Here is a 14,415-nt window from a genome sequence, read left to right on the forward strand (position 1 = left end):
AGTTGGATCACGGCCTGTCTGCCATGATACCGTCCTTCAATGGAACTGCTGCGACAATCGATGCATTACGCTGATCGGTACTGTGTGCCCGTTCTCCAATGGTGACCGAGTGGAGTCGCAGGTGCAGGCATGGTCTCATACTGGGCGCTAATCGCCTGAACCCAATCTGTCCTTTAATGAAGGCATATAACTAAAACGAGTGATCAGAGACTCAAATCACCCAGAGACCAAGTGGTTTTTTATAATGTGTTTGACTAAAAGAGGGGAATACAAATGAAGAAGCAATACAATAATAACTAGAGCAAAGTTGATGGCATGCCATTGCAAATCCCCATGCTTCCCACCTTAAGCAAAGTTGAAAGGTGGCAAAAAGTTCCACCAGGAATGACCCAATAACAAATTTTGAGTTAAAAGCTTTTTTCCCCGTTTTGACTCCTGTGACCTTAAGTTCCCACCAGTTGGGACATTAACCAGGGTCAAATTCAAAACAATCGTCACATGTTTCATGTATCTCGCAATGTTGATTGCAGAAACAAAGTTTCATTGAAAAATGTTTGAATATGTGCCAGTAATTGCATTTTTCAGTATTTAATCTTTTTACCCTGACCCAGGGGGTAGGGTCAAAATGATACTGCTATTGCACCTTCTTGTCAAGTGGTGATCATAACAACCAAGTTTGGTGAATTTCTGCCCAACCGTTTAGGAGATAGCGTGATGGACAGACAGATAGACATACAGAGCCATGACAATATCCCCCCCTCCCCCCCCATTGTTTTCAAAAAGTGAAGGGATAATTATCCCTTTACGCATCTACGTGCCCCAAATCCAGAAACAAAAGGCAGTTCCTTAATTACCTAAGTCCTTAAGGCACACATACCACAGCAGTAAAGTCGAGTTGAAATGACAAGACTGAAATACCCGGGCTGCATCTGGCAGGATACAATAAATTCCCAATTGAGGCACCTCCCGGTTGGTAAACAGTTTGTGCCATTGCCTGAGCCTGGTCTTACAGCAGAGGGTGGGCATGGCCTGGGGGCTGGAGCTGCATTGGTTTGGGGAGGAGCCCCTTTGCGGTTCATGCGCAGCTTCCCTCATAAGCTCAGGACACTTCTCACACCCCACTGATCTCATCAGCCCTATTTATAGCCCCCCCCCACCTCACAGCTGTGACGTCAATGGCCCTTCCCCACTCGGCCGGCGACTGGTTCAGGGGCCCAGTTTAGGGGTGGGGCATCCTTCTGACCTTTCCTCCAGATGGTGTTAGCTGGGGTGGGACCAATTGGATGGTGATTGGGGTGATTGGGATGATGGGGGGAGACTTCTCCCACCTAAACTTGTGCCGATGGCCTGTCAGACGCTTAAACAGACACATTTATGACATGTTACAAAGGTGAGACCATTAAAAAGTGTATGAAGGGATGGTGGTTTTAGACACATTAGGGAAGAGAAGACAGCAGCTTTCTACACATAAAATGACGCATATTCTATATCACATTTAAGTTAACTCATGCTTATGCTAATGCATGCAATATGGGAAATAACTACTGCTACACTCTGAAAAGTTACCCCTTAGAAGTCATTCCCACAACAATATGTAGGTTTCCTTATTTGTACAAATGATACATTTAGTATAATATATATATCGATATAATAGATACAAATAATACATACAGAATATTAAAGAATTCTCCAGTATTTTGGTGGTAATACACATCATTAAGGAAGTTGATAAAAAGCAAGTAATAAACCACCTGACTGTCGTGATGATTTGTGCAGGACATGGCAGACTTTGTTGCTTATGTTGCCAAAGATCGTCAAAACCAACGAGGTACACAAGTGTTTGAAACACGTTTAAGAAAACGATGCAACACAGCAACATAGTCAGAAGTACTTTTACACCATCTTCATTTTGCTTGATGCCCAATTACAACCTTAAAAAAAAGTGTCCTATTACTGTGAAGTTTTCTATTTCTTTGTATTGTGGACACATTTTCTGTGTTCCTCAGTGTGTCCCATCAATGTACCTTTGAAGTAGTAGATTGTTTTTCTTGCAATAACACCCAGCTTGCCACGTTTTGGAGTGTGGTGAACGGATTGCTCAGCAGGTTATAGGCACCATCGGCCAGGCCTTTGAGCTACGATTTAGGTACTTCATTCAAGGCTCACAAGTTTCCACCACCAGAGAAAGGTAGGAAAGACATTGCTGAGAATTGCAATAAACATTATTTTCTGATGTTTTTGTGCAAATTCCACCTTGCACACCACCTGCAATTTGCTTAAGAATAGCTTATCAATATGTATCGTACAACCATTGCATGCTTGGTGACAGCCGATGGATCCAAGTTCAATATTGACCAGCATGTGGTGCCCAAAGTGCCTTGCACAGTGCTTCCTGTGATATTAAATGGTGAAACTTCAGAGGTATAACTTGTATGTCCACAACATGATTGTTCTGCTCACTTTGACCCTGTGCTTGTTCATTCAGGTTATTGATTATAAAATACAAAGAAGCTCTGACAGAATATACTATTTAGACCAAGTGAGGGGAACTGTTCCTAATCAGAGGGCACGAGTACCTATTGTTAAACTTGCTGTGGATTTAATATACAGTGGGGTGTAAAAGTATGAGTTCAGTACGAAATGTATTGAGATGTGATAACAAAATAAATAATTGTAATATGAAACCAAAAGCACTTTCAAGGGATTTCAATTAATTATTTAAGGATATAACAATTACTTGTTATACGAGGAAAAAAAATCAAATCAGTAAAATAAATAATCAGTGTGACCCCCTTTTTCCCTGAAAACTACCTCAACTCCATTTGGGATTGATTCAATTAATTAATGGATTATGTTTGAGTGAATCTTTTCCCAACAGTGTTGTAATGCACTCCAGAGTATAACAAGGTTGCTCATGTAAATTTTATCTTTCTCTCAAATGTATTCACCCTTCATTTATTCTGCCAAGACAAAATGTGTCAATAATAACTATAATAAAGTACAAAGGCACTCGGAAGAGGGCGTACCCCCGGCAGGCTGAACAGTTTGCGTTTTTGCATCCCACTGATAGGCCAGATCTGGATCCGGACCTCCAAAATCTAATTGGCTTGTTCTTGTCACATACCCAACATGTTCACACAGTTTTGTCCAAATGCGTCCACAACTTTTTGAGATATCATGCAATATATCATTTATGGCCCTACCTCTCAATGGTGAAGAATAGATTAAAAAAAAATTGTATCCAGATCTTCACTAAATCTAAGCCTTGTCACAAACAAAACCTCTCCACCAAATTTCATCAAAATCCATCCACAACTTTTTGAGATATCCTGTTCACAAACAAATAAACAAACAAACAGACAGACAGGGGTGAAAACATAACCTGCGCTCACCTTCGGTGGCAGAGGTAATCAAAGACGATGAATACATATCTTCAATATCATGACAAATTCGTGTTTGAAATTTTGATTTGAGAAAGATTGGCATTGACTTAAGTGGACTCATACTTTTGCACCCCACTGTAGGCTATGTCAAAATGAAGACCAATTACTGCACCATCGTCCCAAGAAAGCCAGTCATAACAAGACATATACACACACACATTAAATATATATATATATTTTTGTACATATAAATGTACATATACATAAACAACACACACACACACACACACACACACACACACACACACACACACACACACACACACACACACACACACACACACACACACACACACACACACACACACACACACACACACACACACACACACACACACACACACACACACACACACACACAATGTACTGGTAAGCACTATGTACAAAAGCTATTTTATTTGAAGTTTCACCTTAACTTATCAGCAATATTCTGATTTCCAAACTGCCGGATCATCAGCTGGGCACCGTTTTTCATTGAGGTTTCAATCCTTTCAGCCCAGAACCTCTCCAAACAGCGGATCCACAACCCTGGTTGCAGGTCCACATCAGTAGATTACTCAACATCAATGGACCCACAACCTCAAAGTTGTGTCCAGACAGTCAGTCAACACAGCAATGCAATATCCTTCTTCAAACTTATTTAATTATTACTTTAATTTAAAGTATTACTACATTTGAATAACTTTAATCATACACCACTTTATATGATTACATTAAGCAATAAACACTTTACCTTGTAGACATGTCCATTACACAACACCTCCATCTAACCATTCAAACTGTCATAAACAACCAATTTAAACATGCTGCACTGCGTATCTTAGCAACCACCAATAAATTATGTTAATGCTTATTTATAATATATTTTATAAATTATTATTTTTATTGTATTCTCATCTAAATACCTCCATTAATTAATACCATCTATTAATATATATGTTCAATCAATAATATTAATTAAATAATTTACCTCACTAAAATAATTTATTTATTATTATTGTTATATCAAATGCAATGCAATCGAAACTTGCTTACATGAAAACCAACCAAACTTTAATAAAAGGTGACGATGGAATCTGAAGACATTCTCACAAGACCTGATCAAACACTCAGCCAAATATCCCGTTTAACATGATGGAAAAAAACCTCAGCACGTTCCACAAAATCATCCTGAACTGAACAAATTCTTGCAAATCTTGGTAGTTAAGATAAAAAGACATTGTAACCCATTTTAATTGGTACATTGCAACATGGAAACGTGTACAAGACTGGAGGGAAACTGAAATCATCAACTTTATGATAAACACTTGTACTAAAGCCATTCTGTCCAACTCGAAGCAGCACATCCAGATATGCAGCAACTATGCAATCATTACCACTCCTGTATGCAATCAAGCTATGTGGATAAATCTTGTGAAGTTGCCCATCAAAAATATTATAGTTGACCACACAAATATCATCTATATAGCAACATGTACGAGATAATTTTTTAGCTAATCCTCATTTTTTTTTCTCCTTCATCAGTTTCTGCATAAATGGAAATTCACAGAAAATAAGTGAAATGTCTGCTAGTAGAGGGCTGCAATTCCCACCCATGGGAATACCCTTAACCTGTTGAAACATGATCCCACAAAAAGACACAAAAGTATTAAATTAAATAATTAACAGCATTCTTAAACATCTGCTTATCAAAACAATGAAAACTTGAGTATTTATTTTGAGAAAAGAATGCTCAATCAAACTTGACACATAAAACCTTATTAAAAGTTAAAAACCTGATCAATTACTGTGAAGAGTGAATCCCTCACTAGTACTAAATCCAAATTTGTATGTAAAGTTTAAAAATCAAAAACTTCAACTGACTTTCTATTGAGGCATCTAATTCTATTTAAGAACTCTAAAGAATAGGTAATGCTCCAAAAGGTGTTGATACCAGAATTCTTGTCAATTGCGAAACAATATTTCCTGAACCGTTCCCTAATAACTTGAAAGCCTGAGTTAACTATAACCGATAACTGTTTGCTGGAACACTGCCTGGTACCCGCTATAAACCTATTCTCGTATGGGTTCTTATGAAGCTTATGAATCCAGAAAAGCTAAGGAATACAAAGACTTAGCCCTTTACCTTTAATACTGAAATTATTAACGAAAACTTCCTGATGCTCAGAGATAATATCTTGGAGTGACTTATGACAAGGAACATATGTGTTATTTCCTACACCAGTGAAAGTAACCGTATCAATGCCTAACTCTCTTCATAAAACTTTTTACAAACCACAACAAAATTATTAGCAGCTTTATCCATTGGAGCTATTATGTAGCTATCATGGAGATCATGAATGTCTTTACAAACACTCAGCTTGTTCAACACTGGTTTAGACTGACCTAGTGAAAGCAAGCCCCGACAACTAAAAAACTTAATCCTATGATCCAGGACTTCCACAACTCTATTAAACCATGCATTAAAACTGTTTACAGACACCTTAAACTTGGTGCACATTTTGTTCACAAAATTCGAGACAGAACCCACAATTAAAGACGTTGCTCCAAGGTTGAGTTACTGGTTCCCTATATTTAGCTCCCATTTTCATCAGATCCATAATTACACAATTACTAATTTTATTCAAATCCCCAGAAAAAAACATGTCCACAAGGACCAAATAAAAAAGGGGACGACAAACATGCACAGTCAGTTTCTAAAATGTCCTTCACAAAATCTATACTATGAGTTTTAAGAAATTTACCATAATTGAAAAAGGATTGTCCTATGGTCTTAGTAAAAGTGAAATAAACCTTAAATGTGGTTCACTCCCAAACTTTATCGAGTAATAAACTCTCTACACGAGTATCCCTAAAAATAAAGTGAAGCTGAAGCTTATCTACCTGCTTGCTGGAAAACTCACAAATTAAGAACTCATGGATGCCTTCAACTTTGGGAGTAGATTTCTTCACCAGAACCCTGCTACAAAAAGCTTAAAAAAAAATACCCCCCGAGCGGGAGTGCCGGTCATCTCTGCCAGAGGTCGACAGAAGCAAAATCAAATTAGGGGCATCTATAATCGATTCCATGGCTCGTGGATCTGGTCGTGATAATAGTCCAGAGTATCTGAATCACTAATAACATTTTATCTCTCTTTATTAATGAGGGAGGAGATACGATTTGAAATCAGCGACTCCGACAACACCAGGCGCGGTACTTGCCAAGTTACATGATACGTAGTATCCACATGGTAGGTAATATGGACGTGCTGCTGTGTGATCATGATAGACCATGTTGTTCTCTCTCAAACGATACCATTTACTGGCTGCTGCTTTACTCTGTGGCCGAGATATGACTCTCCAAACATAGCATCAGAAGGTCGTCAGAGCGAAGTTTGAAGGGCTATAAAATCGGAACGAGAGCAAATTTCAAAAAAAAATGGCTCGTGTTGTTCGAGATAATAGTGCGTAGTATCTGAATCACTAATAACATTTGATCTCTCTTGATAAATGAGGGAGGAGATACGATTTGAAATTGACGATTTTCGCAACTTTGACAGCCTCGTGACCTTGAAAGTTATATCATTGTGCATGTCTCATCGACCTCAATCCATTCCACTATTGGTTATTTGTCTCCACTCGGTTTGATTGTGGACAGACGGACTGACGTACGGACGGACTTCGACACTGGCTTTATTAGGTCATCTCTACTGAGATGACCTAAAAACGAGCACGTGTCAAATGAACCTGCTAAACTCTGGAGAATATTAGTTAAAACTTGTTTGGAACATGACCAAGAAGAAAAAAAAATAATGAAAAACCTTTCCTTCATAAAAACCTTTAACTTTATCAATTATCTCTAAAAATTTCCATTTTTGGAGCCGTACGACACCGACTGTGACGCACATGACCTCTGGGTCTCCTCATTGGATTAGCAAAATACTTGTTACCAAAAACATTACCTTGAGAAACTGACCCAGTACCTTGTACCCTGTCAATAAGGCCCAAAGGATATATCGCACAAAGTGTCCTGTGCCCTTTATTTATTCTTTATTTATACTTGTACTTGTACTTATAGACTTGTACTGATATACTTTATTTATATTTATACTGCTCTTTATTGTCAAAATCATCAACATCAACCGAGTCGATAATTTGAATAGAACAATGACTAAAAACATGTCCAACTTCATTGGAATGATTATATAAATTTCTTAATATGTGGAAGTGATGTTAGTCATTTATACAGCACATGTGCATAAAAGTAATGTATGATTCGCTAATCATTCTGACCTTTCACTGCAGATATGAGAATGATTGTGACATAAATAAACCTCCTGATTCTTGCTATACTCACGAAAACAAAAGTAAAATAGAAAATCGTATACATTTTAATATTACAGTCATGATACTAATAGCAATTTTAAAGGATGATATTTTGCCTAGTATAACTTCTGAGATTGCTTCATTTTGACAGGGGTGGCCATGCTTCCTTTTTGATGGAATACTTGTTGCTATTCTTAAGTTGGTTTCACGTTCAGTGATAATAGCCACTAAATACTGAATGACATCTCATCACACAGGCTGGTTCAAAACATGTCATGTTTAACATAGCCTTTAGTTACACATAATTTTCGAAATACCATTCAGTTGGAGAGAGGCACAACCTACTATTTGTAGTAGTGGTTCTCACACACTTGATCCTCATACTAGTCAGGAAGGCCTCGCCATTCACGGGGATTATGTTATTGAAAATCTTCATGAATCACAAATCCGTGACGTGCAAACTTGAGGGGTAAAGAAGAAAATAGGGTTTGGGAATTCAACTTTAAAACTTGTCACCCCTTTTTGCCAAACTGTACCTTGAATTAACACGTTTGTACATTGTTTTTGTGCTTTTTATTTCATAAATAAAAGTTATTAAAAACATAAAAGAAAGTATTACTTTCCTGTATTAAGAACAAATTTTCATAATCTGTTCCATTTTAACTGTTTATTTTCTCACCTGCATGTAGCTGTGTGTTCCTAGTTCGGTTTTGTTTCAAAAATCGTGCTATTTTGTGAGTTTTCGTCGACCTTGTCTTACCGAGTACTTGAGGCCTACCCATCGTTCCCCTCGGTGTACGATCGTGTTTATTTGTATTTTCTCTCCATTACCTTCAATTTCTATCTTCCCCACTTTCCCAACGTCCCCAATCCCTCCCAACAAAACACTATTTCTTGTCTTAAATAAAAAATTAAAAAAACTGCCTTTCTCCTTGCACACTCAAAAGTCTCGATTCTTCTTCTTCTTCATTCTCCTCTTCTTCTTACTCCTGCAGGCACACCATCTTTATTCTACTGAGCTGACCCTCTCTCGGCATTCAGTGTGACCACTCCTTGGCTTTTTTCACAAGATCTTGGCTATTTGTTGTTCACCTTGGCGTCTTGGTTTTCTATAGGTTTTCTATTATCACCGCTTTTCCGAAACATTGTGAATTATTGGCCTTTTTCATTGGCTCACCTTGTCATTTATGAAAATGAGGAGTGGTCACACTGTCACCATTACCTTCACAATTTCTTCCGATCTACAACCTTCTATTCCCGAATCTTATGTGTTCTTCAAAAATACATCAAAAAATAATAATCTTCCTTGTATCGTTTCGATCTCGACACCTCCTGAAACCACGTGTCTCTCTCTACTCTTCCTGGTAATTTTCATCGACCCAGCAGCTTCACTCTGCGTTTACCGTCCAAATTCACCACGCACTTCCACGATTTTACTTCAACCTTCCCTTTTCCAAACGTTATGCAATCCTTATTAAAAAGAAATAATTTCACTTTTGACGATACACCTCCCAGAGCCAAGTGCTTCTCCCATAACCACGTGATCTGTTTAGACCCCTGCGTTTATCGATCCAATTTCACCATTCACCTCACGATTTTTTCTGCAACACTTCCATGACCTAATCTGATGAAAACTCTTTCAAACAATAATAATAATAATAATAATAATAATAATAATATTAAAAACGATCTCTTATAATGCTTCATCTTCCTCTTTCACGCGTGTGGTACTCTTTACTGTCTCATAATGCACTACTCTTCCGCTATTTAAACAGACTGCTCTCAATTCGACCTCTCCTTCATACCTTGCCTAAAAAAATCCAACTGTTGCAGCATTTTTTCTCTCCATTCTCTGAATTCGCCTTTATTGCATCCATCAAGAAACGTGTTTAATCGCATCTCTGACCAAAACTTAAAAAACCCCAGTTTGCTATGAATGTTGGCTTTCCATCAACCTTTCTTTTTTTCCAATTTCAGTGCCAAGTCACCCATCTCACCCCTCACTCTCAAAGCAACAATCACACTCTTCTCCCTCCAAGCCTCCCTCTCACCTCTCTCAAAAACTCCCCCCCTCACCCTTCTCCCACCATTCACCCTCCTCACTCATCCTTCTCAAAGTTGCCCCCCTCTCATCCACAAAGCTGCCTCCTTCCACTGCCCTCTCACCTCCATCTCTTCACTCCACCTCCTCAAATCGTCAACTGCCTTCTTCCCCCTCTCTTGTCCCCCCTCTCCCCCAGCACCACAGAGCCTTTTCTCCTCCTCATCCGGCCCCTCCCCAAGCTATTCTGCAATTCCTCACTCTTTCAACAACCCTCCTTACCCCCCTCGTCCCTTGTCATACCCTCCCCCTCCCCTCCCACCCCCTGCACCCAAAGCCTTCTCCCCTCCCTCTTCACATATAGTGTGGACCTCAAATATCCGGGGCCTTCGCTCAAACCTTTCAGATCTTTCCATACAGGTTGCCACTGACAAACCAGACATAATCTGCCTAACAGAAACTTTCCTCCCCCAAGACGTGTCTAACTCCCAAGTATCTCTCCCTGGTTACTCCCTCCTCCGGTATGACAGACCTGAGCCTCGTCCTGGTGGAGGAGTTGCTCTCTTCATCAAAGACTCTATTCCTCACTCTCCATGCACTGCCCTCACTCCCCCACACCCCCAGGAATACCCCCAGGAATACTCCCACCTCATGTTTATATGTGTACTGTACCGTCCACCTAACAGTGATGCCTCCATCGACACCTCACGATCCGAAAACATGGACCAACTTCTATCTTCTCATCCAAACTCTCTCTTCCTCATATGTGGCGACTTCAAATGTCATCATGCCAGTTGGCTAGGTGTGAGTACCTCTCTCCTGCCATGGCACTTCAGCAAAAGCTATCTGCGACTCATTGGGACTGACTCAATCGGTCAACTTCCCGACCCGGATCTCAACCAATGTTACTCCATCTCTTCTGGATCTGATTTTGACAAATTTCCCTGACAATATCTGCTGCTCTTCCTCTGCTCCAATCGGTTCTTCTGACCATGTCCTTGTCAAAGTGGACATCTCTCTGGCTATTATCAGAGACCAACCTCACCGCCGTCGAATCTGACATTTCACTCAAGCCGACTGGCAGGGTCTCCAAGCAGCCAAACTTTTTGACTGGTCTCCTATCGCTACATTCTCTAACATCAACCTCCTCCTGGGAATTCTTTCAAAGAAACTTGCTCTCCCTCATGCACAGATTTATCCCCTCTCGTCTTCAGTTGTCCTACCCTTCCTCCTGTCCTTGGTTCACTGAAGCTTGTGGCGAGGCAGTTGTCCTGAAACAACTTCCCTTTGCCTCATGGAAAGCAAACCCAACAGAGGGTAATCTAAGTTCCTTCCATAAAGCTCGGAACAAGTGTGTATCTACCCTCAGGAGAGCCAGAAAACAACATCTTTCTAAGCTTAAGTCTGAACTTTCAAACCTCTCTCCCTCCTCAAAATCCTGGTGGCATCTAATCAAATCTGTTTCTGGTGTATGTTCCCCCTCCATCCCTCCCTTACCTCAAATGGCCGCACTGCTGATACCGCACGTGAAAAGGCTGAATGCCGAAACTCGGTGTTTGCAGCTAAATCTTGTGTCCAAAACCCATCGCTTTCTCTGCCTACCTTACCCAGTCGCACCTAACTGTCCCTGGACTCTGTGTCCTTTTCTCCTGACAAGGTGGAGAGCTTGCTGTCAAACCTGAACTCAGATTTTGCAACCGGACCAGATGGCATCAGCCCACGTGTCCTAAAAACCTGCTCTTCTGCTCTTGCTCACCCTCTCTCTGTTCTATTCACCCTCTCATTTGCTCAAGGTTATCTGCCATCTGCTTGCAAATCAGCAAACATTACTGCCCTGCATAAAAAGGTGCAAAAACAGATTCCAACAACTTCAGACCAATCAGCCTTCTCTCAGTCATCAGCAAGGTTATGGAATCCATCATCGCTTCAGACATTAAATCCTTCCTCTTCTCCAATGGCTTGATTTTCGATCATAAATTTGGTTTCAGACCAGGTCACTCCACCCTGGATATACTGCTTCTGCTCTCCCAACAATAGATGGAGGTCCTCAATGCCAGACGTGAAATCCCAGCCATATCCCTAGACATATCACATGCTTTTAACATGGTCTGGCACCCTGCCCTGCTCACCAAACTCTCTTCCTATGGTATCCAAGGCCATCTCCACTCATGGATCGCAGACTTCCTCTCCTGTCGCAGTCAACGTGTGGTCCTAAATGGAGGTCTTTCATCCCCTCTTCCTATCCAGGCTGGAGTTCCTCAAGGTAGCGTTCTGGGCCCTGTTCTTTTTCTGGTTTTCATCAATGACCTCTCCGACTATCTGGAAAAAACTCTATATCTTTTTGCTGATGACTCCACCCTCTGCCGTACCATCGGTAATCCCTCAGACCGGCAAGCAGCAGCTTGTTCGCTCACTGCAGATCTGGGTAAAATCACAAACTGGTCCAACACGTGGAACATGTCTTTCAATCCGGACAAATCTCACACTCTCACTATGTCTCTCTGAAAGGACCGTTGAGAAAACCTCCCATCCACTTTCTCAACAATCCTCTGGAAGAAGTCCTTTCTTTCAAGCTTCTGGATCTCACTATCTGCCATGACCTTTCCTGGGAAAGCCACATTTCAAACCTCGCCTCCAAAGCCAGACGTCGACTGGGAATCCTCCATCGTACAAAGTCCTTCCTCGGTCAACCTGAGCTCCTGACCACTTATAAAGCTTTCGTCCGAAGCCTGATGGAGTATTGATCTCCCCTCTGGGCTGGTGCTCTTGCCTCCCACCTTTCTCGGCTTCACGCTGTGGAAACCAAGGCATTTCGGATCATTGGCATCTCCCGCAATGAGGCTGTCTTTGGGCCTCTCACTCTCTCACTGCAGGCTGGTCGGTGGTCGTTCTATCTTCTACCGTCTCCTCTCCAGCCCCCCCCCCTTGCTCTCTCTGCGATTTGTTCCCATCACATTTCTGCAGGGCGCTCAAGGTCCGCCAACAACCCCCTTCTGATAAAACTACCAAAATCACGAATCACTGCTCACCTTCACTCTTTCATTCCTCTTTTTTCCCACCTTTGGAATAAACTCCCTCACTGTATTCAATCCCATTCTTCTCTCCAGTCCTTCAAAACAGCTGTTCACCACCACCTCTTGTCATCCCCCATCCAAATCCTCGATCTTTTCTACCCCCCGATAATCCACCCAGGCCCACCTCCTTCAAATTCCCTGCTTTCCTTCCTGAAAGTCCCTGTAATGTCCATCTTGTATTCCCCATGTTCCCCACCCCATCCCTTCCACAGATCTCCTAATGTCTCTGTTCCCCACCGTTTTGTCCTTCCCACTCCCACCCCTCTTGTCTCATGCACCCCCTTGCTATGCATTACGTGTTAGCTCTCACACGAGGCTCGACAAGGTATACAAAAAAATAAAAATAATAAAATTAAGTATTGTTTTCCAGTATTAATAACAAAAATAGGACCACTGGACCTGTAGCTTCTTTGGCCCTGGCTTAATGCTGTAACTCAAATTTGGTAGAATTCTGTCTGGTAGGTCTAGTGAGGAAGATTTTTGAAGGAATTTACTCGATTTTCCAAAAAGTTTACCAAGTCGGCCACTTTGACACATTTCCGGTCATGTGATAAACATGACCTCCACAATTTAACATCACGACCCTGTCCTAATGTTGTAACCCAAATTTGGTAGTATTCTGACGGGTGTGTCTGGACAAGAATTTTTTTAAAGGAATTAATACGATTTTCTCAAAAGTTGACCAAGTTGACCATTTTGACACACTTCTGGTCATGTGATCCCCATGACTTCCACAATATAATTAACATCCCTACCCCACAATAATGTTGAAACCCAAATTTGTTAGCATTCTGGCAGGTGGATCGAGAGAAGATTTTGGAAGGAATTTGCGTGACTGCCATTTTGATACACTTCCGATCACGTGATCAGCATGGCCTCGGCAATTTAACTCTCAGACCGTGTCCGAATGTTGTGACCCAAATTTTATCGGAGTCTTTGGTGTGTCTGGACAAGAAAATTTTTGAAGGAATTTATGCGACTCACAAAAATTGACTAAGGCGGCCATTTTGACACACTTCCGGTCACGTGATCAGCAGTGCTTCTGCAATTTAACATCCCTGCCCTGGCCTAATGTTATAACCCAAATTTGGTAGCATTCTGACTGGTGGGTCTAAAGAAGATTTTTAAAGAAATTTACTAAGTTAGCCAGTTTTACATACTTACAATCATGTGACTGGAACGATCTTTGCAATTCCTGTTACCAGTCAGGATAGGAACGTTGCTGCAAAGCAGACGGACGGCGCACGATGACAATACCTTATCTGGAATGTAAATTCCAGATAAACTCATAAAAAATTTCATTGGCGTCAAAGCGAGTGACCAATTGCAAATTCATAGTGGGGTAAAATAAAGTTCATTTTCTTGAGTTATTAAGATCATTAAACTTATCTTTAATAATAATGCTGATAAACTTGATCAAATAATGCGATGGCAATGTTGATGATGGCAATGATAGTGATGATGATGTTATACGGTTTGAGGGGGTTATTGTGTTGATGCACCATGCTAATTTGGTGATTAAATGTGGAGAATAGTTCGCCAATCCACGATT

At 40.8% G+C, this 14,415-nt stretch overlaps 2 protein-coding genes across 3 annotated transcripts in view; one reads left to right on the plus strand and one right to left on the minus strand.

The window, feature by feature from the left end:
• LOC147030036 (SHC-transforming protein 1-like) overlaps positions 1-14,415 on the plus strand; it is a 61,446-nt gene that overhangs the window by 20,361 nt on the left and 26,670 nt on the right. For both annotated transcript variants that reach the window (XM_085873706.1, XM_085873707.1), the window contains exons 7-8: positions 1,777-1,828; positions 2,065-2,188. In XM_085873706.1, coding sequence (XP_085729832.1) covers positions 1,777-1,828; positions 2,065-2,188 — 176 coding nt within the window. The remainder of the gene's footprint in view (positions 1-1,776; positions 1,829-2,064; positions 2,189-14,415) is intronic.
• Positions 1-14,415, minus strand: part of TMEM161B (transmembrane protein 161B) — a 196,350-nt gene that overhangs the window by 2,320 nt on the left and 179,615 nt on the right. The gene's annotated exons all lie outside the window — the stretch shown is intronic.

Source organism: Eptatretus burgeri, chromosome 3 (assembly GCF_056783735.1).
Source record: "Eptatretus burgeri isolate ZD-2024b chromosome 3, Ebu_testis_v1, whole genome shotgun sequence".
NCBI lineage: Eukaryota > Metazoa > Chordata > Myxini > Myxiniformes > Myxinidae > Eptatretus > Eptatretus burgeri.